The sequence below is a fragment of the Empidonax traillii genome, unplaced genomic scaffold, assembly GCF_003031625.1.
Source record: "Empidonax traillii isolate 1590-97213 ecotype Southwest subspecies unplaced genomic scaffold, ASM303162v1 scaffold991:size255050, whole genome shotgun sequence".
NCBI lineage: Eukaryota > Metazoa > Chordata > Aves > Passeriformes > Tyrannidae > Empidonax > Empidonax traillii.
The window spans coordinates 131,448-155,522 of record NW_020956184.1 but is presented as its reverse complement, the minus strand read 5'-3'; the positions used below and the strand labels follow the sequence as shown (position 1 = coordinate 155,522).

General features: G+C 45.4%; 1 protein-coding gene across 5 annotated transcripts in view; it reads right to left on the bottom strand.

Annotated features, from left to right (window-relative positions):
* MICU1 (mitochondrial calcium uptake 1) overlaps positions 1–24,075 on the bottom strand; it is an 84,293-nt gene that overhangs the window by 22,457 nt on the left and 37,761 nt on the right. For 2 of the 5 annotated variants that reach the window (XM_027903678.1, XM_027903679.1), the window contains exons 7-11: positions 21,662–21,673; positions 15,784–15,789; positions 14,761–14,875; positions 7,350–7,432; positions 2,230–2,427 (exon numbers count right to left, since the gene is read on the bottom strand). In XM_027903678.1, the coding sequence (XP_027759479.1) occupies positions 2,230–2,427; positions 7,350–7,432; positions 14,761–14,875; positions 15,784–15,789; positions 21,662–21,673 (414 nt within the window). The remainder of the gene's footprint in view (positions 1–2,229; positions 2,428–7,349; positions 7,433–14,760; positions 14,876–15,783; positions 15,790–21,661; positions 21,674–24,075) is intronic. The other 3 variants (XM_027903681.1, XM_027903682.1, XM_027903683.1) reach the window with 3 other exon arrangements.

The window sequence follows — 24,075 nt, the reverse complement described above, 5'->3', positions numbered from 1 at the left end:
AGAACAGAGGTTTCATGTCACTCGGGGACTGCAGCAGCCCCTGGAGAGATTTTTCAGACCTGCCTTTCCCCAGAGACCTTCCTGGAGCTCAGACTCTGAACGTGAACAAAAAGCTGGGTTTCAAATTAACATCCCAGTTTCAGAACACGTTCCAATCGTACCAAGCCAGCAAAGGAGGAGTTCAGATGAGGGGGTGCAGGAGTTCAGCTGAGCACCACTTCTCACGTTCTCCCTCATCTGCACGGGTCAAGGTAAATCCTTCTCTCCTCAGAGTACATCTCATCCTTGAATTATCCCACTTTTTAAGTGGCTGAGTTCATTAGGGCACTGCCTGGGAAAGGAGCAGCACAAACCCACCAGACACTCGTGTGAAAAGCTGCTTAGCTGGGAACAAACACATCAAACAGAAAGCAAGGAGAGAAGGTGGGAGATCACGTCAGGAGAGATAAAAGCCGAAGAGAAGCCCCGCTGCTTAATGCTGAGGACAGAAATAGGCCTGCATTGCCTAAATCCACCAGAGCTACAAGCAGAAAAAGCTTCAGTGTCACGAACTCAGGAAAAAAAAGTAAGTTTGGCAGGACAGAACTCTTCCCCCTGCACAGGTGAATGTTCCAGCTGAAATGAGGCTCAGAAATGCTGAGCACAGCATGGTGCTGCGCCCAAGGGGGCTGTCAAGGGTTCAGCAGCGCTGCCTTTATGATATTCAATAACCTGCCAAGGCATAAATATCTTCTACTGTCCCCAATTAACAACCAACTCATTAGAAAGGCAACACAAATTCGCCAGGAAGACACACAGGTGAATGAAATCATTAAAAACTAAACTGGCACGGGAGGAAAAGAAGAACAAGTACCATGAAACTGAAAAAAAAGTCCCTGTTGCTTCTTAATGAGGTAACTGGGGACCTGCGGAGGGAACACAGGGTCAGGAATACTCTAGTGCTCACCTCTGGAGCGAACATGGCAGTGGGGAAAAAAAGGACAGAATAACCTCTTATTTCTTTTCCCTTTGCATTCAAGTTGCAGCTTATGTTTCTTAAACTTAAAAAGTATTTTCGTGTTTTCAATTTGCAGAGGCACCGAGGAACTGACACTTCCCAGCTCACAAAGAACCTTGTCTTCAACCAGCCTGTTTTCCCCCACACCACCTGCTTTAATGACCACAAAATGAAGTCAGTGAACTGGGCAATTACCTTCATAAAATACAATAATAAAAAAACCAAAGCAGTCCTCAAGTCAGTTTTTTTTTTTTACTTAGAATTGTAAAACTGCAAATAAAAAAAGGGAATAAATTCAGTTTAAAATCACAAGGCTGACTTAGTAAGAACTTAATAAAATGCTGGATCACACACCCTAAGCATGTGAACAATCAGACACCAGACTGAAGCAACGGAGTTCTGAATATTGTTGTCCTAAAAGGTTATGGTTGTGGGGGATCTTCTTGTGCACAAATCCTCATCTCCACTGCAAATAAAAAGCCTGGCTTTGCTCGAGCCAGGTCAAACCTTTGAGCCTGATGCAGTGATGGGCACCATTTCTAACTGAGTCAGCTCCACTTGGGAGCTGGGACACAGACCAGCAGGTCCCCCACTGCTGTTCTTGTACTCATTTTGTACAAAAGAACCCCATTTTGAGGCCTGATGCTTGAATCCAGGTTATGTGATTAGGAGCAGGAGGTTGGGAGCTGCTGTTAACTCACGGTGATGCCAAGAAAAAAGAGAATTTCAATCCAACTGAAAGGTAAAGTCTCAAGAGAGATGGACAACATTTCTCATAAAACATACTAATCCAGGAGTGAACCGCAGAGGTCACATCACAGAGAACACCTCGTTGGCAGGATTCAAACAAGGCTTGAACACAGCAAAAATACTCAGGATACAGAGGCGAACCAAAAGGTGGGGACAAAAGCAGAGATGAGTTTGGGGAAGGTTATAAACCCTGGTCCTTCAGGGCACAGCTCACTGATTAGGGACTACCACAAACCTTCCTCCACAAGGCCACTCGCAGACTCTACTGTTTTTCCCTAAATCACCTCAATCACCCCCATCAGCAGTGCCAAGACAACAGCCAGGCGAGGACCACCTGGAGGGACACACCCCCAGGACATGCCAGACACTGCTCCAACCCCAGCAACCTACAAATGCTGGAGACATTCCCTGGGAGCAGCTTTGATCCAGGAGCAGAAATTCCCTCTGAGCCCTTGCTCCCAAAGCCCAGAAACAGCCCAAACCTCCAGCTTGAGGATGTCGTGCTGCAGTTTGCGCTGGAATTCCAGGAAGTGGGAGATGGTGAGCTTGCCCTTCAGGTCTGCCCCGAAGAAGTAGGTGGTGAGGGCGGAGTTGAAGCCGGTTTTGAGGGTGTTCCCCGTGGTGGAGCGGTCCCTGTGGCGCATCCCCATGCTGGTCTGGGAACGAATGATGCTCTGCACCTGGGGGTGACAGGGAGGATGGCACAGTCAAAAAATGCCACCACCTGGGGGCTATCAGTCAGGTACCAGTATGAAGTACTCCCATGATCAGCCGTGTCATCTTCTTGGTTTGTTTCTTGTCTGGTTTTTTTTTTTTTTTCTGTAAAATAATTGTTAAAAGACACGACAATTCAAAAATTTGGCTGAACTCACAGAATCACAGAACAGTTTGGGTTGGAAAAGACCTTAAAGACCATCCAGTTCCATCCCCCTGCCATGGGCAGGGACACCTTCTATTAGACCAGGTGGCTCCAAGCCCCATCCAACCTGGCCTTGGACACTCCCAGGGAGGAGGAGTCCATGACCTCTCTGGGCCACTTAAGCTTTGCTTTTTCAGTCCTCCTCAAAGAATGAAAAGCATGAAATGCCTCAAGTGAGTTTTAAGAAACAATTCACCTAGTTTGCAGATGAACATTCCAGTGCTGATCCTGTGCCTGGTCAGCAGAGAGCGGCTCGTTCCCGGCAAAGCCGTGGGAGGTGAAAAAGCCATGGCAGTTGTGAGGAAGAAAACACCCTGCACAGTGTTTTGGAGCTTTCACTCCTCTACTGCACACCCTTGTGAGCTCACACCAATCCCAGTTAGCTCACAACACGTTCCTTTTCCACTTGTGCACAAATCCAGGGGTTTTCTACCCCTCCTTGCTGCCTGTTGCTCTGAAGGTTCCTCCATCCCTGGGGCTGTCCCACCCAGAGCAAAGGGCTCTCCAAAAAACTTCCCCACCCCCTAAAGCATGCCAAAAGGTTGATCTTGAAGGATGTGACAGCCTGAAAAATCCCAGAGTTCGTTATTTTAAGGATCCTGTGCTAATTCAAGGGGGCAGCCACCCCAAATACACACTCACCTGCTCTCTCCATCCCTCAAATATCCTACTAAACCTTCCCAGCACCTGACCATCTGAATTGCTGGGGTATGAGAAGCCAGGCTTGTTCTCTGTGTAGAAACTGATCTTTTCCAACAAGGCAGCAGAAGGATTTGTGTTAAAGATAATGAGTGTGAGAAAGAAGGTGAGGGGGAAAAAAGCCACCTGATAGCACAGGCTTCCCAAAGCTCCAGCAAACACCACTGCTTTGCCTTTAGCCTCTTCCTCCCGCCAACAGAAGTTGGAGGGAGGAGGAAAAAAAGCTGCCAAGAGTTCCAGCTGTTAAAAGGATGCTAGAACCTCATTAGTGTCGTATTTGGCGTGTTCAGTTTTTTCCTAACGAGGGAGAAAGCGCTGGAACAATCCCACAGGGGATGCTCTGGAGGAAAATGCCGCGTTATCGCTGCCGGGATCACCTCAGCTGAAATGCTGCCTCCAAACAGGCACTGCTGGCTGTTCTTCCATTACAGGGAAAATTAAAATGAGGAGAAAATAAAGAGGGGGAAAAAAAAAAAAACATGAAAAAGGTTTTGGGGTTTTGGGGGTTTTGTTTTTGTTTGTTTTTTTTTTTTTTAAATATGCCCTGCGATGTGAGGAGGGATGTGGGGTGATCTAATTGTGGCCTTCCAGTACCTGAAGGAAACCTACAAGAAACATGGAGAGGGACTATTTACAAGGGTCTGGAGTGACAGGAAAAAGGAGAATGGGTTCAAACTGCCAGAAGGCAGGGATAGATGGGGGATATTGGGAAGGAATTCTTGGCTGTGAGGGTGGGGAGGCCCTGGCACAGTTTGCCCAGCGGAGCTGTGGCTGCCCCATCCCTGGAAGCGTCCAAGGCCAGGTTGGACGGGGCTTGGAGCAACCTGGGCTAGTGGAACGAGATGAGCCTTAAGGTCCCTCCCATCCCAAACCATTCTGGGATTCCATGCTTTTTGCATGTTGAACAGCAACTCCTCACTTTGCTGTGCTCCGCTTCCACCGCGAGCTCTGCAGGCGGCGCATTCCGGAGACAAATATTTACAAACTCTGATGCAATGCAGTTTTATGACCAGCTTGGAAAACTGCCCCTGTTTCTACACAAGTGTTTACCACACTGCAGACTGCTCCACAGAGCAGCTTTTCCTGGCTGTTATTTATGTGGCACCCCACAGCTCTCTCCTCCTCTCCCATCTATCACAAGCGGCAGACAGTTTGAAAATCCACCTGTGGGCACTGCAGCCAAAATTATTTGACTGGTCCCTGTTTTGAGTGATCTTTCCAATGCCCAAAAACCAAAGAGCTGTCCTCTCCCACAGCTCATCAATTGTACCAGGATGTGGAGCACTGAGATGCTCCACTGCTTTTGTTCATATTTCAGCCTAAGTGTTTGTGATGTTTCATCTTTTGCACCAGATGAAGGGGAAAAAAGTTTAAAAAAAAAAATCGATTAAAATAGTTAATGGTTTGAAGAGAAATCACCAGTAGCACTGCCTGCGAGTTCATTACTTTTCAGCCAACTTTTTAATTAAAAAGAGAGGAGTAAACTCACAGTTTACATGCTGAAGGATGAAGGGTTGGAGCTGATACTGATGCAGGCACCACAATATTCAGTGCTATGCACTAACCACATGCATCAGCTGGGGAAGAAAATCTGAGGCTCTTCAGCAAGCGCAAGGAAATTCAATATTTTTTACTAAGTAGAAAGCCTCCAACTCACATATTAGCTAAATTAGTGAAGCAATCTTTTTTTCCCTGAACACTCGTAGGGTTTTCAGACATGAATGAGGGGAGGGACCTGCTGTTGGCTATCTCCAAAGATGACCTGCGAAGGAGGAGTCAGAAGTTCATTCCCACCTGCTCACAGCCAGCAGGAGGGATGATATTTTTCTTCCTCTTCCTTTTCTACCCATTCTCCCCCAAAAGACACTGCTCTTTTAAATTGGTGTCACCTCCAGCAGCACAATCCCCTGGAAGGGCCAGTTCCAGCTGCTCCTTCCAGGTGGGATGTTTATAGGACCCCCCCACACCCTTCATGCCCTTACTGAGGCACTTGCACAAGGAGAGAACAAGAGCATTTATCACACAAATGACTGTTTGTTACATTATATATGTGCACAGTGTGGTCTATGTGCCTCCCACCCAGGAAGCTGCGTGTTTGTTTCAGTTCTGTTTGGGAAGTGCAGTCAATCAATATCCTCAGACACCACCAGAACTGTCAGCTTTTCTCACTTTCCAAAACAGCTCCCTCATCCTCTGAACTCCCAAGCTCTGGAAAGATCAGCCTTCACCAAAATATTCTGGTGTTCTAACCAGGAACTTTATTCCTTCCTGTAGAGGCAGTGACACATGTAACAAGCTTAACAAAAATACCTTCCCCTTCCTAAGGGTTTTTATATGACTTAATGCATGTATAACTTCCCTTGGCCTACTGGATGACTTGAAATCATTTAATTCAGTTTTGTACCTTCCTCTGCGTAGCACTTTTGGAAACGTTCATCCTCTAGAAACGTTCCTTTTTACTTTACACGGCTAATAAAAAAGCCAAACACGACACCTGTGTTGGCACCTTGGTGTCACTGCATCTTTAGTAGGTGGTTAATCCTTCCCTGCTTTTCCTAAACTCAAGGATCACCGTAATTGATTTAATCCTGGAACGTTTGAAGTGCCACAAAACACGTTTGGAAACGTTAAAGATGATCAGAGAGCTGCAGGGGAGTGCACTACGCGGACAGAAGGAAAATCAGCGTTTTTCACTTTGGGAAAGAAAGGGAAGGAAGGAAGATGAACAAACCCCTGGGTTCACATTTCAAGCTGTCATGTGAAGGGGTATTAGATTGCAGATAAACACGCTCCATTCTCCTCACAGTGCTACGTGTTCACCTAAATCCCTGCAGCTACCCGGACCTATTCCCTGGCTCTGCAGCAAACTCGTGACGATGACATCATCCCCACAGGTAATAATTTCAGGAGGATGACAGCAAAAGATCAGAAGGGGGGAATTGATTTAACAGGCCTCCTCTGCCACTGGTTTCTCCCATTTATAGCAAGTGCCACCAGCATGACCTCGTAGAGACTCTTTTGAAGTGAACCGGTCACTGAATAACTGGGAAGAATCTCTGACTGGATTATTGGGGGCTGCTTTGGTCCCAGGTATCAGTTTGCAAAAGGCATTTAAATTTCCTTTCATGAGCAGCACATGCAGGGAGCTTTGCTAACATGCTGTGATTCCAGGGTGCTTGTGAGTTCCCAGAACCTCAAGATTGTTTTCTACATAGGCAAGGAAAATCACCCACTCCTGCCTGGGGAGGGCAGATCTTTTCCCCTCTGACAGCTCGAGTTGTCACTCGGACGCAACCACAAGCCACAGCTCGTAGGAGGAGCTCACCAACACCAGACATGAAGGCTGAGCTTATTAAAAAGCCAGCATCCAACTCCCTGCTGATGAAGTCTTGTGAGAAGTAGAGGACTAATGAAAATATGCTCTTAATGACACCTTTTAAGATTATGTTGGAGTAAGTGGATAAATTCTCCTAAAGCAAACTCACCTTGGATATTCTCTGAAGACAAATAAGATTAGGGAACACAGGAGAAGCTGTGGAAGGAGGTAGGATCAAAATCTCATGGCATCAGTGGAGTAAAAAAAGTTCTTTATCTACTTTGGAGGTGACATCTTCTAAAGAATTGTTATAGAATCACAGAGTGGTTTGGGTTGGAAGGGACTTTAAAAGCCCATCTCGTTCCAATCCCCTGCCAAGGCAGGGACACCTTCCACTGCTTTGATTCCATCCAACCTGGCCTTGAACACTGGTGACAAAGTCACAGGAAATCTGAAATGCTTGTCCTGGTTGAACGAAAAATTCTGCCTTGAAATATCCAGTTAAAAAAACCTCCACAAGCGTACTGAGGCAACGCAGCAGAGCACAGGAGGAAAAGCTGTAAACCAGCACCAACCACAGATATAAAACACAGTAACATCACAGAGGAGCACTGCGCTTCTGACTGAGATGCTGCAGAGTTAAGAAATCAACCTTTAGTTCAACTTGCCTGCTCAAACTCTTCCATGTCCACCTCGCCGTCACCGTTCAGATCAAACATCTTAAAGGCGATTTCAAAATTCCTTTGGGGAGCTACATTAAAAAAAAAAAAAAAACACAATAAAAAGAACAGTTAACAAAGACACAAAAGCTCCACGAAAAAGGCACAAGTTCTGGAAGACTTTATCCAAAAGAAGTTTTCCCTAATTCTTGCAATTTTAGTAAGAAAATGCAGCTCTTGGGAATCTCGAGACAAGGAGTTGGGATGAGGTGTTTCTTGAACAATGTTTATTCCATGCAGAGGTGGAAAAAGCTTGAAAGCAAGACACTATTTGATATTTCCAATGACAATTTCTAATGGTAATAGCACTAGTTCGGCCAGAGGAGGCTCCCCAGAGCACTGCGTGTGCTCTGTGAAGCAGTCAGTGGGTGAGGGGCAGACCTGGAATTTGGGTATTTCTTCTCCAGACTCAGCTCTTGTCTCACTGCACAAATTTAAACAAATGATTCCCACCCTGTCTCAGTGCAGTTATGACACTGAGACAACGTGTGGGCTGGAGCTCACCAGCTGAGACGCCGCTGCACCTTATTTTTCATTGCATTTAGTCTGTGCTGTCATGGTTTATTTAGGCAGAACTCTGCCAAGGCATCGCTTCCCAGCCACCCATCCCAACAAACCACGCTCTTTCCCGTGCATCCTACCACAGGATTTTAGTACCTTTCCATTTTGGGCTCTGCAACCCATCACCATTTGAAGCTACAACACAGTGCCACAATTTTTTTCCACATTAAGCAAATAGATGAGAATTTGTCTTCCTCTGCTCCTTTCTAACGCACACCACCTACAGGAATTTTGGTGCTTGCTGGGATTCCTAGGGAATCCTCTAGGCTATAACCAGTGCTTGGGCTGTCATCTGAAATGTTCAGTTAAAACTTAGCCCGTTTTTTCGCTCCCCACCCAAATCTGGCAGCAGGATGTGGATCACTGGTGAGGCTCACCCCTCTTTAACCTCATCTGTGCAATCAACTTGGAATATTTCCTGTGGATGCTCAAAAAATACTGAGTTTCTGCAACCACCCTTCTGTGGCAAGGCCTCTCCTTGGTAAGGGGGAAGGCAAAGAGGAATCACTCAGACAAAAGGAAATTAATATGGAATGACCTGAAGTGGATTTTTTACTTCAGTTGCAGCTCCAACTCAAGGCCAGGAGACTTTTACACGCTGTAATTACTGGTAGCACTTCATCATGAAAATATTCAACAAACATGCTAATGAGATCCCTTTTCCCAAACAACTTTGTGCCCGAAACAGATGTACAATGACATTAAAGCTGATGGCAGGAACAGCCTGTCACTACCCACTTGATATACACGGCACACACGGTCCCGCCGTTCGTCCCTGCATTCCCAATTTCTCCCTGCCAGCCTTGAATTCCAACCACCACGTGCGTAAACAAGGTCTCCTGTAACCAGCAGCACGTGGTGGGTCAATCACCAACCCCTCTCCTTCCACCCACATCCCTGCAGGGCCCTCCAGCAGCTCCTCCATCCTGCTGCTGGGATGGGAGACCTTTGCTTGCCCTCCCTTGTTAATCCAGCGTTAATTGAGCTGGGGACAGCTGGTCCCCCCTGTCCCCAACACCGCCTTCATAATCTCTCCAATGATACATCTATTTTAGGGGATTTGTACAAAAAGCCTCCTCTGTATCCATCCAGCACTTCCAGTGATGAATCCCCCCGTTTTCTCGAGGAGCAACAAGCTTCCAACTGCTGTCTTAATGTTTAAATGAAACACATTCACTTTAATTGCAAGGGCTGCATGAAAGCCTGGAGGCAATTTCCTCTGTCTAGCACTGCATGGAAAGATATTTCCTCTGTGAGGAAGAGGAGGAATATGCAAAACCCTAATCTAATTACAAGATTCCAGGAAGAGAGCAATCGACACATCCCATCCTTCTTCCCCCATTTTCTCTGCCGAGTTTATTTTGAGATTGGAAAATTTGTTACTTCTTGTTAAAAACTGGTGTTTGGGTTCCCCAGCCTTTTTTTAAGAGAACATACTATGGATAATGTAATATAAAACATATAATATAAAAAACCAGCACATCCCATTTGTGCAGACAGGGGATGAACAGAGAAAGCAAAACACTTTATTTACCCCTCACAAGGGCCATTTCCTTCCTTTTACATCTCTAAACACACATTTCCAGGAGTGGTTTATCAAAGAACAACACTTGCAAGATTGAAAGGAACAGTTCAGCACCAAAAAATCTGCAAGCTCAGTATTTTCTAAGGACAGGGAAGCGATGTGGCTTTCCATTGGCAAATTTAATTACCTCACTCCTTGAGCTAAGAAGCGACGCAGGCGGTTTCTTCCTTTGATCTAAGTATCCCTCTCCCATTCCTTGTGATGGCACTTCAGTCCAAACAGCGTGAACCTGAGCCAGGGGAACCAGAGGGCACTGAAAACAATCAGCTCACCCTGTTCCTGCTCAGGAAGGAATGTTCATTAAGATTCACCTCCCTGATCTCTAGGGCTGGATTTACGGGTCCTGGGTGAGATAATTGCTGCCTCTCCTCTTGGCTGTGATGCTTCTGGGCCAGGATTTATTGGGAAGACTGACCCTGTGCTCAGCCTGTCCCTTACTGGTCCCCATTACCTCAGCCTGCCCAACCTCCATTTCTCTTCCTCCTCCTGCACTGACAGCTCTGAAACTCGCAGACCATTAAAAGCAGCAGATACCAGTTTGCTCAGCCAAATGTAACTTTTAATCCCCCTTTATTTTGCCCCCCAATTTTACTATTCCCAACTGCAGTTTCCCTAAATTTCCCCGCTGCCCCCTTAATTAAGATTGCTCCAAATGAGTGCAATATTCCTCCTGTAATGAGGGAGGAGATGGTGATACTTCCTAATGTTTCCTCCAAATCATTTACGTGGAACCCCAGAACGGTTTGGGTTGGAAGGGACCTTGAAGATAATCCAGTTCCAACCCTCCCACCACAGACAGGGACACCTTTCACCAGACCAACGTGAGTGAAACTGTGGTGCTGGAGCCCACACCCCTCTCAATTCACGAGTTACCTGTTCCTAACTTGGAGATACATGGAACTATGCCTAGAAAGATCAGATTGAAATGATCCTGCAGATCCATAACTCCACCAGCTCTACACACCAAGCTGCCCTTTCAACTAACCCAGGAGTTAGTGCAAAGGCAACTGACATTTTTCTTGATTCATCAACTCAAATCAAATATTTGGCACAGAAAGGCGGCAAGAAAAGCAAAAGCCACACATGGGAATGTCATGAAGATGAGCAACGTCCACCAGACAAAGAGATGAGGAGCAGCAGCTCTGACCATATTGAAAAAAAACCCACTCCCATCCATCAGTGTAAAGCCCTGGGGGTTGATTACGCATCTTTAAGCCAATTATGCCATTTTAAACTACTTCCAATTATTCAAAGGACCAATTTGCAGCACTCAATTGCTCTTTACTGCCCTGTGCTCTCACCAGCAGCCATGTGTTCTGAAAGACATTCAAAGCTTGCTGATGCGAGAAAGGCCATGTTTTTTTCTGGTTTTGCACTCATTTGATCTTCTCTTCCCCCCAGACTCCCCATTCCACACTTGGAGACACCTGTCAACAAGTCCTTCCCTCTGACTCCTGCTGCAGCTCACGCAGCACGTGGCTGCACGCAAATTAAGCGCCTGGGATGTCGTGCAGCAGAATTCTCTGTCCCTTCCTTTGATCTCTGTTATTCGGGGATATTGCTGCGAGCAGCACAAAAATCACTCCATTTCCCAATTCTGCAGAAATAAGTGGGTTTCTGGAACTTCTCAACGAGGCTGACAAGCGGTACATGCAGAGTAGTAGGGAATTCACCACTCTCCGTGACACAGAGCTTGGTGGAGATGCATCAGCTCATCCCGGCACGCAAACCATGAAGAGATGAACTGAGAAAGACCACGGGAAGACTGCAGGAGAGGCTGGGAGAGCACCCCATGCCCCAGTGGCAGTTTTTAAATTAGAGGGGCCAAGCTCTGCCTGGAAAGATGCCAAACTGTGAGAAATCCATCCCGTTCCTGTCCCGTCCCTCAGCACGGCCACCATTCCACAGCAGAAGTTGGGATGCTGGGCCAGAGAGCCCTTGCTCTGACAGGAAGCAACCAGGCTTATGTTTGGAAGCTGGAATATCCCTCGGAAAAGGATCTCTGTGCTGCTCAGATGCATCTGGGAAACACCACACTGCAGCAACTGGGCTGGCAGAAAGGTATGAAGACACCCCTGCACCAAAGTGTGGGTGAGATGGACCCACAGGAGGCAAACAGAGGGTCTTGAAAGGCTAAAGATAAAGTCAACATGACCAGGACCACCAACAAAACAGTCCTGTGGACTCAAAGCAACCTTTTACCCCCATTTCTTGTGGAAAGGAGCCCTGTGGCACAGGGCAAAGCAGCATTAAGGCATCGCTGATAAGATCACAGAGAGAACAGATCTCACTTTTGGCAGGGATGGGGGCTGAAGACATTCCTGTCAGCCAGGAATACCTGTTCAGAACAGCCACGGAGCAAACAGGCCCTGGATATGGGGTCACCTGTGTGCAGCAGTGTGGGAGAACATTCCTTGCCCCCTCCATCACTGGGACACACACAGCACTCAGGATCTGGCCAGAACGTAATTCCCAGAGTCAGTCGGTTTGGGATTTATTTCCTACAAAGGGGAAAATAAAAAAATGACACAGGTGAATCCATCCTAAGGGATGGAGCTTGCTGTAGTCTAAAAAGAACGCCAGCAGGAGATGGGAGAAGGAGTTGCAGGTTTGCTACAAGAGCCCTGGCAAGGGAGTAATTACTGTGGCTTTAGCCAGTGTTATTTAACCCTCCTGCCAGGAGTATTAAATCCAGACACAGAGACAGTCCAACTGTGGAAACAACACCAATTCATTCTGTTAATGCCCAGGTCCCTTCAGTACCTGCTAATAAAGCTGACATTAGAGCGCCCGGGTAACAGATCCCATTTGCTTGGAAATTGCAGTTGCTGATGATGGAGAAGCTCTTTCCCTCCTTCCCCCACTTGCTCTGCAAGTCCAAAAGCAAAAACCTCTTTGGTCAGGGAAGCCAGGTCTTTGCTCTCCCGTGACATCTGAAGGAAATGGGAAGGATATCCCTTCCTAGTATTTATCTATTTGATGTCTCTCCTTCCAGATACCTCCTTAATGTTTGGGTTATTTAAAAAAAAAAAAACGCAGAGGGAAAACCAATATTGAATTGTCTGGTTTAAGACTTACTTTCCTCATGCTATTTTATTTATTTCCCAGGGGAAAAAAACAGTCAGAAACTGCTGGATTCCTGCAAGGTTATGTTTAGTAGCTGGAACCAGCATGGTATAACAGAGAACTTTCTATTTAGCCACAGGGCAAGGTTTGTTTGGGAGTTTTATCTTTATAAAAGCAAAGGCTTTACAAACGAACCCAAAACTCTTCCTCTGGGGAATCACTGTAGCTCCAGAGACACTCCTCCATCTTCAGTTAACTATTCAGCAAACTCCCAAAATACCTAAAACTCGGCCTAAAAGCCCTGGAATGCTTTTTTACATTGTCTCTCTCTCTTTTTTTTTTTTTTTTTTTTTTTTTTTTTTTTTTTTTTTTTTTTTTTTTTTTTTTTTTAATTTTTTTTTTTTTAATTTTCCTTTTTGAAAGCTCCTGCCTTGCCCGCCCTTCACACGGCTCCTCAAAGCACACACCACCCAGTTCTGTCTCCTCTTGTTAGTCTGACTAACTCCCCAGTAATTGTAAACACGTTTAAAAGCCCAAGAACAAGAGGAAAAAAAACCAAACTATTCCTCCTGCACAGCCCTCCAAAGCAAGGCTGGCTGTTCCTCCAACACATGCTGGTCCTTTTCTTTTATTCTCACAACAAAGAAATTACACCAAACCAAGAACAGTTTTTCTTTACTGCTGCCTGTGGAAGCACATGAAATTAATTTTGATTAGGGGGTTGTTCAGCACCAGCACAGCCATAAAAACAAGGGCAAGAGTGTTTTCTAAACCACATCCAGTAATGTGATACCAGAGGTTTTAGAGCTCTTTGTCATCTGTGGAGAGTCCAATGAAAAGCCCCTCTACACAGGTGAATACCTGGAGATCATTTTGGCACAGGCAAGAGGAATGTAAGAAAGGAACAGCAAAGGCCCTGCGAGCCAGTTCTGAGCCTCAGTCAAATAATAAAAGCAGATTAAAGTCATAAAACAAATTCCCTGGCTTGAATCAGCTTTATCTCTCAGTGTTTGTTTTCACAATGTGAAGGTCACATAAAAGTCTTCCCCCACCACATCCATTTGAAAACAAACAAGACCTTGAGCACTTCTTCTCCCCGGGAATAGATCCTCAGTAAATAAGAGCTGCCTCTCATGTCTCCATATCATAACATGAAAGAACATGGAGAGAAAATACAGCACCTGCTGCTTTGATAAAACATGGGTGATTAACCCAGCTGACTCCTGAACAGCATGGGGGTCTGCAGGAAACTTGGGGGGTGTCCAGCTTTTTAATTCCACAGATCAGGTCATCATGAAATGGATACTTAAAAAGATTAGCCTGAAAATAAAATGCCTCAAGTTCATTCGGACACTGCCCCCATTGCCCCCCATTTTCTAACGGGGCTGAAAAATTGCTGTGGACTTTTCGTGTTTACGACACAGCACCTTCCAGGCAGCCAGAGAAGCTGTGCAAATGAGCTTATGAGCTTGATTTCCACGTGAAGAAAGTCTAGAAATGCCATCTGACATTACCAAAGGCTTCAGTTTCACCGGTTCTTGCCAACAAAGCAAACTTTTAAGTGCCAGCACTGGGAGCGCAGAAGACTTTGCTGGAACAGATTAGCAGATCACAGGAATATCCCAAATGCAAGTCAAGAGCAGCGGGGTGAAAAGACAGAAGGTATCTGTGATACTTGTTGAAATGTAAACAGCTTAACTTCTCTCCTCATTGGGTTACATGACACACAAGCCTGAGCTCACCCAAGTGGAAATAGAGGTGGAAAAGGGAGTTTGGGGCAGGTGTGAGACCAGGGAAGGGCTGGGAAGCAACGTCCGCCCGAACACAGGAATGTCATATGAACACAGCCTGAGAACACGTCTCCATTTACAGTTCTGACCAGCAGGTCAAATGACTCATTCCAAAAGAATCTGTCACATTTCAAAAAGGGAAATAAATCTCCAGAAGTCGCCGATCTGCTCGTCTTCCTGAAGCACCTGAAGCTCAGCCTAAAGCAGATGAAGCGACAGCGATTTCTCAGCTCGAGTTGCAGGCAATCAGAGATGCCTTTTAGGGAAATGCATGGAGACAAGAAGAGCAAACACGCTTGCTTGTGAGCCTTCAAAACCTAAAAAAGCAGCAATTGCAGGGAAAATCCCCAGTACTTACTGGAAAGGACCGTGGTGAGGAAGATGTAGTCGGAGAAAGAGATGAGTCCACATTCTCCAAGGGCATAAAAGATGCTGTCCTCGTCAGCAAACTTCTCCCGCTCCTGGGACAGCTTCTATTTGTTCACCCGAGCACACCCCAAAAAAGAGAGAAGAAAGAAATCAATTAAATGGGGAAATGGAAGGTTTTCTTTGTATCCTTACCACCAACAAGCCACTCCACGGACACACACCCCTACTATCTCTATCCATATCCAGTGGACCTTTTCCAGCCTTCAAATCTGACAGAAAAGCTCCGGAAAGATCAGTGCTTCCCCTCCTCAGATGAGGGAAAAGGAATTGCACGGGATTGTTCAGTTGCTTTAGCCCAGGCGGCACACAGATAAATAAAACTACAGCCATTTGGCTTACAATGATCAGAATCTTTGAGATTTGTGTTATGAAAATCAGAATTTTTTAATCTAGGCTTCAGCAAGGCGATGACATTTCACTAACAGCTTTTTAGTTAGGCTCTGCTGCAGCAGTAGCCAAGAAAGAACTATTTGACACGAACATAAAGTACGTTTTAAGTTACCAAAACCGTGTAGTTCTCAGTAACACACAACTCAGGAGCGTGGGTACAACCTCACAAGGAGGATGGGGACTGAAACCCATCTCAACCTCCCTCTTGCTCCAGTTGTTTTTCAATCACCAGCTCGTGACATCTTACTTAAGCCAAAGATCTGAGTCCCTTTGATCAGCAGGGCCTTCGAAGGCTGAAAAGGATCCATCCAGCTGTTAGGGAATCCACACTGGTGACCCACTTCAAGAACACAGCAGGAGGAGGCACACGCACACGGGGAGGGGAATTAAATTATTAACAAGGAGAGTAGGGGTGGCTGAGGTTATTCCACGGAAAACCAGGCCATGCAAGCACACAGGCATGGTGAAAAGCAAGGCTGAATTTAGGAACAGCTTTAGGAAAAAACCACCGACAAACACCACCACACGAGGGTCCAGCTACACGACTGTCCCCCACCGTTACCTCTGTCTAGCGGAGATCCCACCATATACGAGACAAAGGAAAGAAAACTGGTTAACCAACAATAAAACAAGCAGGCAAAACATCACATCGAGTCGAACGGTTAGGCTTGCCAAGAGCAAGAAAGTTTGGAGGCAACCAGGTGGTTGCTGTGGCCGGAAGCCTACGGAGATATCCCAGCAAGGGTCAGCCCCACTGTCTGCAGGTGATGTCTCTCATCCACCTCAGGTTTTTGTTGTTTTGGGTTGGTTTTCGTTTTTTTTTTTTGAGAGAGAGAACTCACCATTGTGTGTGGCTGCAGAGTGGGGATGAGCTCAGCTAATAATTTAGATGAAAATTTAACCCGTATCTGGCTCGGAAACCACAAGAAAAGAGACAAAAACAATCATACAGATGACCAAAAAAAAAAAAAAAACCAAAACAGTTTCCAGGGAAAAACAGTTCAGCTCTACTGATCACATGAAATTATTCCCTGCCTTTACCATCTGGAGGGAGCCAGGAATTTAATAAGAGGTGAATCACTAACAGCAGACAGCATGTTAATGTCATTCATTTGAGGCAATGGCTTCTTATGCTTATGGGGTGGTAACCAGGCTGAAGTTACCATTTACTCAAAATATGTTTTTGCTTCTCTTCCCATCGAGGTGGATCCGAAACACCATCCATCCAATCCATCCTCACTGATGCAAAGAACAAATTAACAACATCTGGTTTTACCTTTAAACCAGATGGGGGGTTTGGGGAGGAAAAAAGCAGCTTCCTGCAATTTGCACCTCACCTGCTCGTGTGATTTATTGCCTCTCCCTCTGACTGCCTCTCTTGAGCAGCATTTATCATCAAACTGCCTATTTGCATCCTGCTCCAAGGATCCCACGAGAAAAAAAAGTTCCAGAGGTTGGGGTATTAATTTTTAGGGGTTTCTTTTCTGCACTTCAAATTCCTAGCCTCAAAATATTCCTCATAAGAGAAAAAGCACATCCATAGACTAACAATAAAAGAGCACATTTAAGTCAGTGGCTCCCTGAAATATAAAGACAGATGGGAGGGACAAGCATTTACTCATTTGCATCTTACTTTGAGCAAACAAAGCACAAAATGTTACTTATTTATATTAAACAAGCATCTCCTCCTCTGGCTCACTGAGAAGCTGTGTTTGATTGCTTTCCATGAGCTTTGTGGGAAGCCCACCCCACTATGGGAAAGGCTGAAAGCATCCTTCCCAGGGGTTGTTCCCCACCATGAAACATTATATTCCACAGAATTACACAGAACCTCCAGGAAAAATAATAGAAAATAAATCAATCTACCTACTGCACGAAGCACTGTTGTGATCCCTCGAAGTTCAAGGTGACTGACCCAAAGTCAGCCCTCACTAACACCTAAAATCACTGTGTATAGACCTTGAGATTCTTTTGCACATCCTCCTTTGCTTCCAGCATTGTCCCTTTCAACCAGAAAGGTTCAGAACACCTCAGGAAAAAAATCCCTTCCCAAACCTGCACCCTTTTCTAGAGACAAGTAATGTTCACAATTTAGTTATCTGCACTCTTCTGCATCTGAACACAAGGTGATTCTCAAAGGGCTCCGTTAAAACAGTCAAACCTCTTCCATTAAATCCATTCCCAAAACCAGAGTAACCCGTTAAGATCATTCAGCACGTCCAAAAAAAAACATTCCAACCCGAGCATTCACAAGTGAGCAAGCCACAGGAAACAGTTTAAAATTATGACGTATTTTTTAACCAAGCGGTAGATTCATATTTAACAAGCACACAGGCAAGCAAACACACCCCCCCCTCCCCCCCCAAATAGACATGTAAAAAGAAAAACAGATTCCCATATCCCACTGCTTTTGGCACAAGCACGGGTGAGAGTTCAGAGAAAAGCCACCAGTCCAGTCTCAGGGGAACAAAACACTTTGACAGGCGTTCAGGCAGGTGATCTTACAGCACCAGACATGAACAACAGGTAAAAACAAATCAGTGTCATATCAAAATATAACGCTTGGTTTGCCCCTTGCAAATCAGGCTGCAAGCCCAGCAGCAGAATATGGGTTGAACAGATCAATAGAGTGACCAGGCTCCCCCAAACCCGTTGAGCAGAGGAATAAATGGAGTGTTGAATGCAGGCAACTCCCCAGAGTTGTTCTGTGTTCAGGCTGCCTGCAAAGCATCCAGAGATACATCACAAACTGCACATGTTCCACCCCAAAACTGATCTGGAGGGCTGGAGCCTCCCTCGAGCCAAGCACGTGGTACAGCTCCCAGGAAACAAAGGATTTGTGGGGAAAAAAAAAACAAACCAACAAACCAGTTCTTCCATTCCTGGCCAAATATTACCCTTATTTTTGATTTTACAATTGTTTCCCTCGGGCTGAGTGAAAAGTGAAAGGTCAATATATTTAACTACGGAAATCTGAAATCAAAAGGTGTGTTTTGGCCAAGGAAGGGATCCCTCCTCTGCAGAGGCAGAGACAGACACACAGTGCTGGTGTTCCCATCCCTAACACAGGTCTAGAAAAGCCTGAGCTGCTCAATCCTGACCAATCCACCTCATCTGGCATTTCAGACACCGCTTAATGAGCAGCATTTAATTGGCCACTTTGGGAAGAAAACACGTTCTTGGGAAGCCTCTGTGAGCTGACAGACACTTGATCTGGAGGGAGAGCACCCTTGGGGCAGGTTTATTCCTTATGCTTCTGCATCACTTTTGTACCTCCACGAACCAAACTTCCAGGAATTTACCAGCCTCACGTGACCGCTTGACAGTGACTTACGCCTTCCAAAACGACAACAAAATACATCTCCACGTGCGTGCAAGATCGTGAGGATTTCTCCAGGAGCGGAAAGCAATCGTGTAAATTAAGCGATTGTAGCTGAAGAACAACTGACTTTTCACTGACAAACTCAGTCATCACACTCAGCCTGTTCCTTTGGAACGGAAACACTGCCAGGTGACCAACACTGTGCGAGCAAATACAAACCCAGGAGTGTTGAGGGAGGTCACCCTGAGGCAAAGCAACTCTCTTTCAGTCCCAACTGCCCACCTTCAGTTATGGAAAACATTTTAAAAAAAGACATCTATTAATGGGTTTATTTTGTGCTTCACCATAGGCAAAGAAGGGAAAGAATTCCTGCAGGATTACCAGGCATGGATTGCTACACCTTCTTCCTGAGCAGGGCTGTGGAAAATCCAGGGAAATGCATACCAAGACTCGCTGACTCAGGCATTTATAGCAGATGCTTTCTATTAGTTTATCACACAAGAGAGAGAGAAGGGAAAACCCTTTAGAAATGCCAATGCAAACCAGCCTGTTGTGGTTACTAAAATGCTGAATTGCAGGCTCTGAAAACAGGGAGATTTTTAATTTTCCTCCTTTTTTTTTTCTTTTAAAGATATAAATTAAAGAGCCAAGTCACGTATTTAGAGATTTCATGACGACTCGTGGTGGTGCCTCACGTTAAGAAATCTGAAGTAAAACTGGAATAAAGAAATAAAAAGGGTTCCAGAGCCACATTTAAAAACGCAGCCTCTCAGCCCAATTGTTCAAAAGCCCTTTAAGGGAAAAAGAGGTAGCCCATGCCATGAAATATGGGCTTAGGGGGAAAATGGAGGCATTCAAGGGTTTTTAAAGCCACTTTTATAATGTCGATGCGAAATAAGTAATCTTAGATGCACCCCCCTGGCATTTTTATATATCATTAAATAAGAAAAAAGCGTTTGAGGCTGTGATGGAAACGGCATAAGGGCTTTCTGAAACCCATAAACCTCTTTTTGCTGTGGGAAAGCTCTCAGCATCATTCCTAGTGGCTCCAGACTATTTACTTCGAAGTCTGCACATTAACACGGGGCAACTCAAACAGCTTCTTCATGGTAAATCGTGGTGGGTGAGTGCTGACACAGGAAAATACTTAAATTTACTGCTGGCAGGTAATACTGCAGGTTATGACCTTTAGAGAGCAGGTTTTAATCACGAGTTTTTAAAAACTTTTGATTTTGGGGGGTTATTTTATCTGTACACAGAGGCAAAAAAATACAGAGCTGGACATGGATGAGGTTGTCCTGCACGTTCTCCCCCTCTAAATCTGAATTTGGACACGTGGACAGAATCAAAACTCGGGCAGCAATTATTTCTAGAGGTGGACTCCTGAGACTGGAAAGAGAAACCTGCATTCCCACCCTTCCAGCAAGGCTGGAAATATTCCTCACCTCCCAGACAAACGGCACCTGGAATGCAAGGCCAGCTATTCTGCACGACCAAGAAAAATCAACCACACAGACTTTCCCGACCCTTGGCAGGCAGCAGAGCCACTCATGCAAGGGAGGAACCCCTGCTGGAAAAGCAAATAGGAAATGCCTTGGAAAAAGGGACAGTGTACACTTGTGTTCCCCTCAGGGTAATGAAATCACAGCCTGTAGGACCACAGCAGCATTTTTTTGGATGGAAATTCGATGGGGAGGATTTAAATTCAGTCCTTGATGGCCCTCATCACGCTTCTAGAATGAGTTGAGTTTTTGCCACCTTGGAATTGAAATGGCTGTTTAGGTCTCCAGATGGAAATTGGGATATTGCTCTCCTGCCTCTCAGCCCACATTACCAAGATGACCTCATCACGTTGATAATGCAGGCTGCTTTTTCTCCCAGACACAAACCCCGGGGTGAGAGGACACCAGGAAAATAATAATTCTGTATAAAAAGCCAGGATGAAACATCAGCTCAGTTGATGAGGTTAAAGCCATATACTTGGGACAAATCACCCATGGAACGAGAAAGGGGTTTGAGAAAAAACCACAAGTGATTTTGAGACTGCCATCAATGCTGCAAACAGCTTAAGGAACCAAATTAAGGCTCAGCTAAAAATCCTGCCATTCTCTTTCCCTCTCTCACTCCTCCTTTCTTCACCTGCTTCTCCCATCCAGACCTTCCCTCCTTCTGCAGTCTCTGAGGTCAAGCATCTCCTAAAACGTTCCCTCCCACCCTGCTCCATCCATCCCCCTTGTCCCTGCTAACTCCACGTTATCAAGGACAGAGTTCTCAGAGCTCAGTTTTGTGTCCCCTAACACCAGCAAAGCTAACGAAGAAATCAGAGCCAAAAATTACCCCAGAAACCACTTTTTGATTAAAAGGCTGTACACACACCCACTGACAGCATAATAACACCAAGTTGTTCATTTTACCCCTAATTTCCCCCTGTGGATTTCACTGAGGTCACAAAGCTACAAGGCAAACTGAAAGTGTCTAGAGTATATTTTCCTCTTTACTTACTAATATTGAACGAGCTCCCCTCTGCTTTCAAGTTATTTTTCCTACAAACCATCTTATGAGCTATGTAATACCTAAATACCTTCTTCCTAAAATATTCTTTACGACAGTTCATGCGACGTAGTTCTGTGACTTGAAAAAACTCAAGTTTGCAAGTGTAACCTTCCCCAAATTTACACACCTTCAAACAGGTGATGTTTCCCCAAAGCATTTGGCCAGAGAGACGCCTGTTCCTTCTAAAAAAAAATCAAACTAGCTTTGTGGCCTCAAGGGGAAAAGGCCATTTTCCAGCAGAGCCAACTCTAGCACAGTCTCATCAAGCTGCAAAGTAAGTCAGAAGCCTCAAAAGCCACCGTGAAAAGAGGAGGGCAGGGGGACACGTTTGAGCTTTGCTCTGAGATAATCCCATGGATACCCTGAGGACTGTGTTCTCCTCAAGCCAAATTCAGGGGTTCTGAAACAAATCCTTCAGGCTAAGGGTCAAGGAGAGGATTCAGGATTATTTACTAAAGGGCCAGGGAGATGGGGTGAGCGTACACTGTCCCTTTTACGTGAAAAGTGCATATTATGAGGTCTGAAGCACAAACTCATCAAAGCACATGCTGTGTCTGCTTTGTACCTGCCAGAAATCCTGGTGGAAGGGGAGAGGGTTAGAAAAGGGAAGAAAACGAGGGAATGCTTGGTTACACCAAAACCAACCACAAATCAGAGTTAGAACAAAGATACAAGTCTCAGAGATATCAGTAGCTGGAAGAAACACCTGCTGTGTTACCCTGAAACCAGAATAAAAGAGGACAAAGAGCAACCAGAAGATTTTAGTACTTGCCCTGTGGAAACAAGCAACAAAATTAGAGGGTGCAGAAAGGTAAGTAGAGCTTTGTCAAAGCCAAAATACACCACAAACATTTGGCAGAGGAGCTAGGAAAGGATGAAGTGTGTTCTGAACCTAAAGCAACCCAGGTGCCCACAGGGATGTTTGTACATGGTGCATTTACCTGTGTTAGGAGCAATTAAGCATTTCCTTTGATGAAATCTGGGGCTATCAAAAACAAGCCAAGAGAAGAATTTGCACAGTTCAGTGTCCCTCCCCACAGGTCCCAGCAAACAGGGGAAACAGAGGAATTAATCAAAGCTGATGGGAGGCTCAAGGTTGGCCGAGAGGAGAAAGCCAACAAGCAAAGAAACCCACCAACGTGGGCAGCAGTGTCAGCAAAGAAAGCCAAGGAGAGAAACCTCCTCAGCTCAGCTTTGCCGATTATCTGCAATAAACTGCATCTCTGCTTGCTTCCACAAAGCCACAGGCAAGGATTTTCTCCCACCAGTTCCTCACGACGCTTTTGAGGAGGGCAGAGGAACATTCACACAGATGAGCCTCAGGTTATTACCCATGTAAGGAGGCACCTCCTGGTTATTATGCAAATACTACCTGTGCTGAGACCAGAGGGTGAAGGAATTTAAAGGCAGGAGATCTGAAACTGGACAGTGACGTTTGACATGGATTATGGACCAGGACAGCTGAACACTTCCAGGTATTTCCAAGCAAGCCACAACCCAGACTCAACAGCTCCAACTGCAGACGCTGGGGACACATTTATTACAAACTCTGTCACAGCAGACACTGGCAAGACCCCACAGAGCTGGATTTAGAGGACTCCTCAGCTGTTATCATTGCATTTAAGTTAGAGAACACACTGACTGTCCTTCTCAGCTAATTGGCTCAGTAAACCAAGTGCACCTACACTTTATGCTGCTCTTCACTGAACTGGGAACATTTAGAGTTGCATCCTTTGGAGTTAAGGTTTCAGAGGCACTTAAACATCACAGGAGCTCAGAGTTCTGATCCAGTGTTTGGTTCCTGAATGACAGCAGGACTTTGAGCTCGTTTCACTTGCTGCAAGCTCAGGTCTATGGCAGCTTCTGTCCAGCCTAAGTCTACCCACAGAGTGAAGGACCCAAAAATTCAGGCTAATAAATAAAGGCTCCTTTCTCCTCCTTTTTTTTTCAAACCTGACAGCAAGATCCTTCAATCCACCAGAAAAAGATGGTCTTCCTACCTCCCGTCCTCTCCACAGGGATCCTCCCCGAGTCCATTTTTTCAGGCTCCTAAGACTCTCTTTAAATCATCTGGAAAGAAATCTGCCTCCTGAGCTGACTCCCAGCAAGTGCTCTTTAATGGACACACACCTTCAGGTCAGGGCAGCTGAAGCTACTCATTGTAGTGGTTCATGATATCACCCTGCATTGTGCAGTGGAAGAGAATTCCAGGTGTTTTACCGGCCTTCAGAGAAACCACCCGAAGTATTTTCCTTGTCCTTCACCTTGCCTTTGCTCTGCCTTGCTCTATGGCATCCCCAAGCATCTAGAGATGTAAATACAAGTGCTGGCAGGAAATACTTAAGTCATAAATTTAATTAGAGGGCACTGAAAGCCTCTCTAATTACTTACTGCAGGAGGGGAAGCTGTTGCTGGTAGCTCCAAGGCTTTTGCTCTTATCGAGCCGTAGCAAGGAATTTTCCCCATAGGAGGAAAAAAAAAAGAAAAGAGAGTCAAGTCAAGTGTATCCTAATTAAATCAATAAGCCATCCAGGGTCAGGATTTTATTTCCTAAATAGACTAGAGGTCTCTTAAAAGTGCCACATCTCACCCTCCCCTTTCCACCAGGATGCACTGCTGGAAGCTCAGCTGGGGGACACCTGGGAATTCCCCTGCACTGGCTCACCAGGATGGTGACAGGGCGGGATTTTCCTCTGATAGGCAGCTCACAGTTAAGAGGACAAACATTAACAGCACTGTTTCTTTATATCTTCGAGAAATTATTCTTGTCAATCATTAATGCATAAGCCAAAAAAAAAAAAATCCATCAATAAACAGGGAGGGCACGAAAAAAAAGAAAATTTTAAACAAAATCTGCACTGCAACTTATGTAACATTAACAGAGCTTATGCCAGGTTCTATGTGCTAGGAATTATATGCTACTTAGTGAGAGCTTATTCATCACTAAAACATGAGGCATTTCTCCTGCAGATGGGTTAA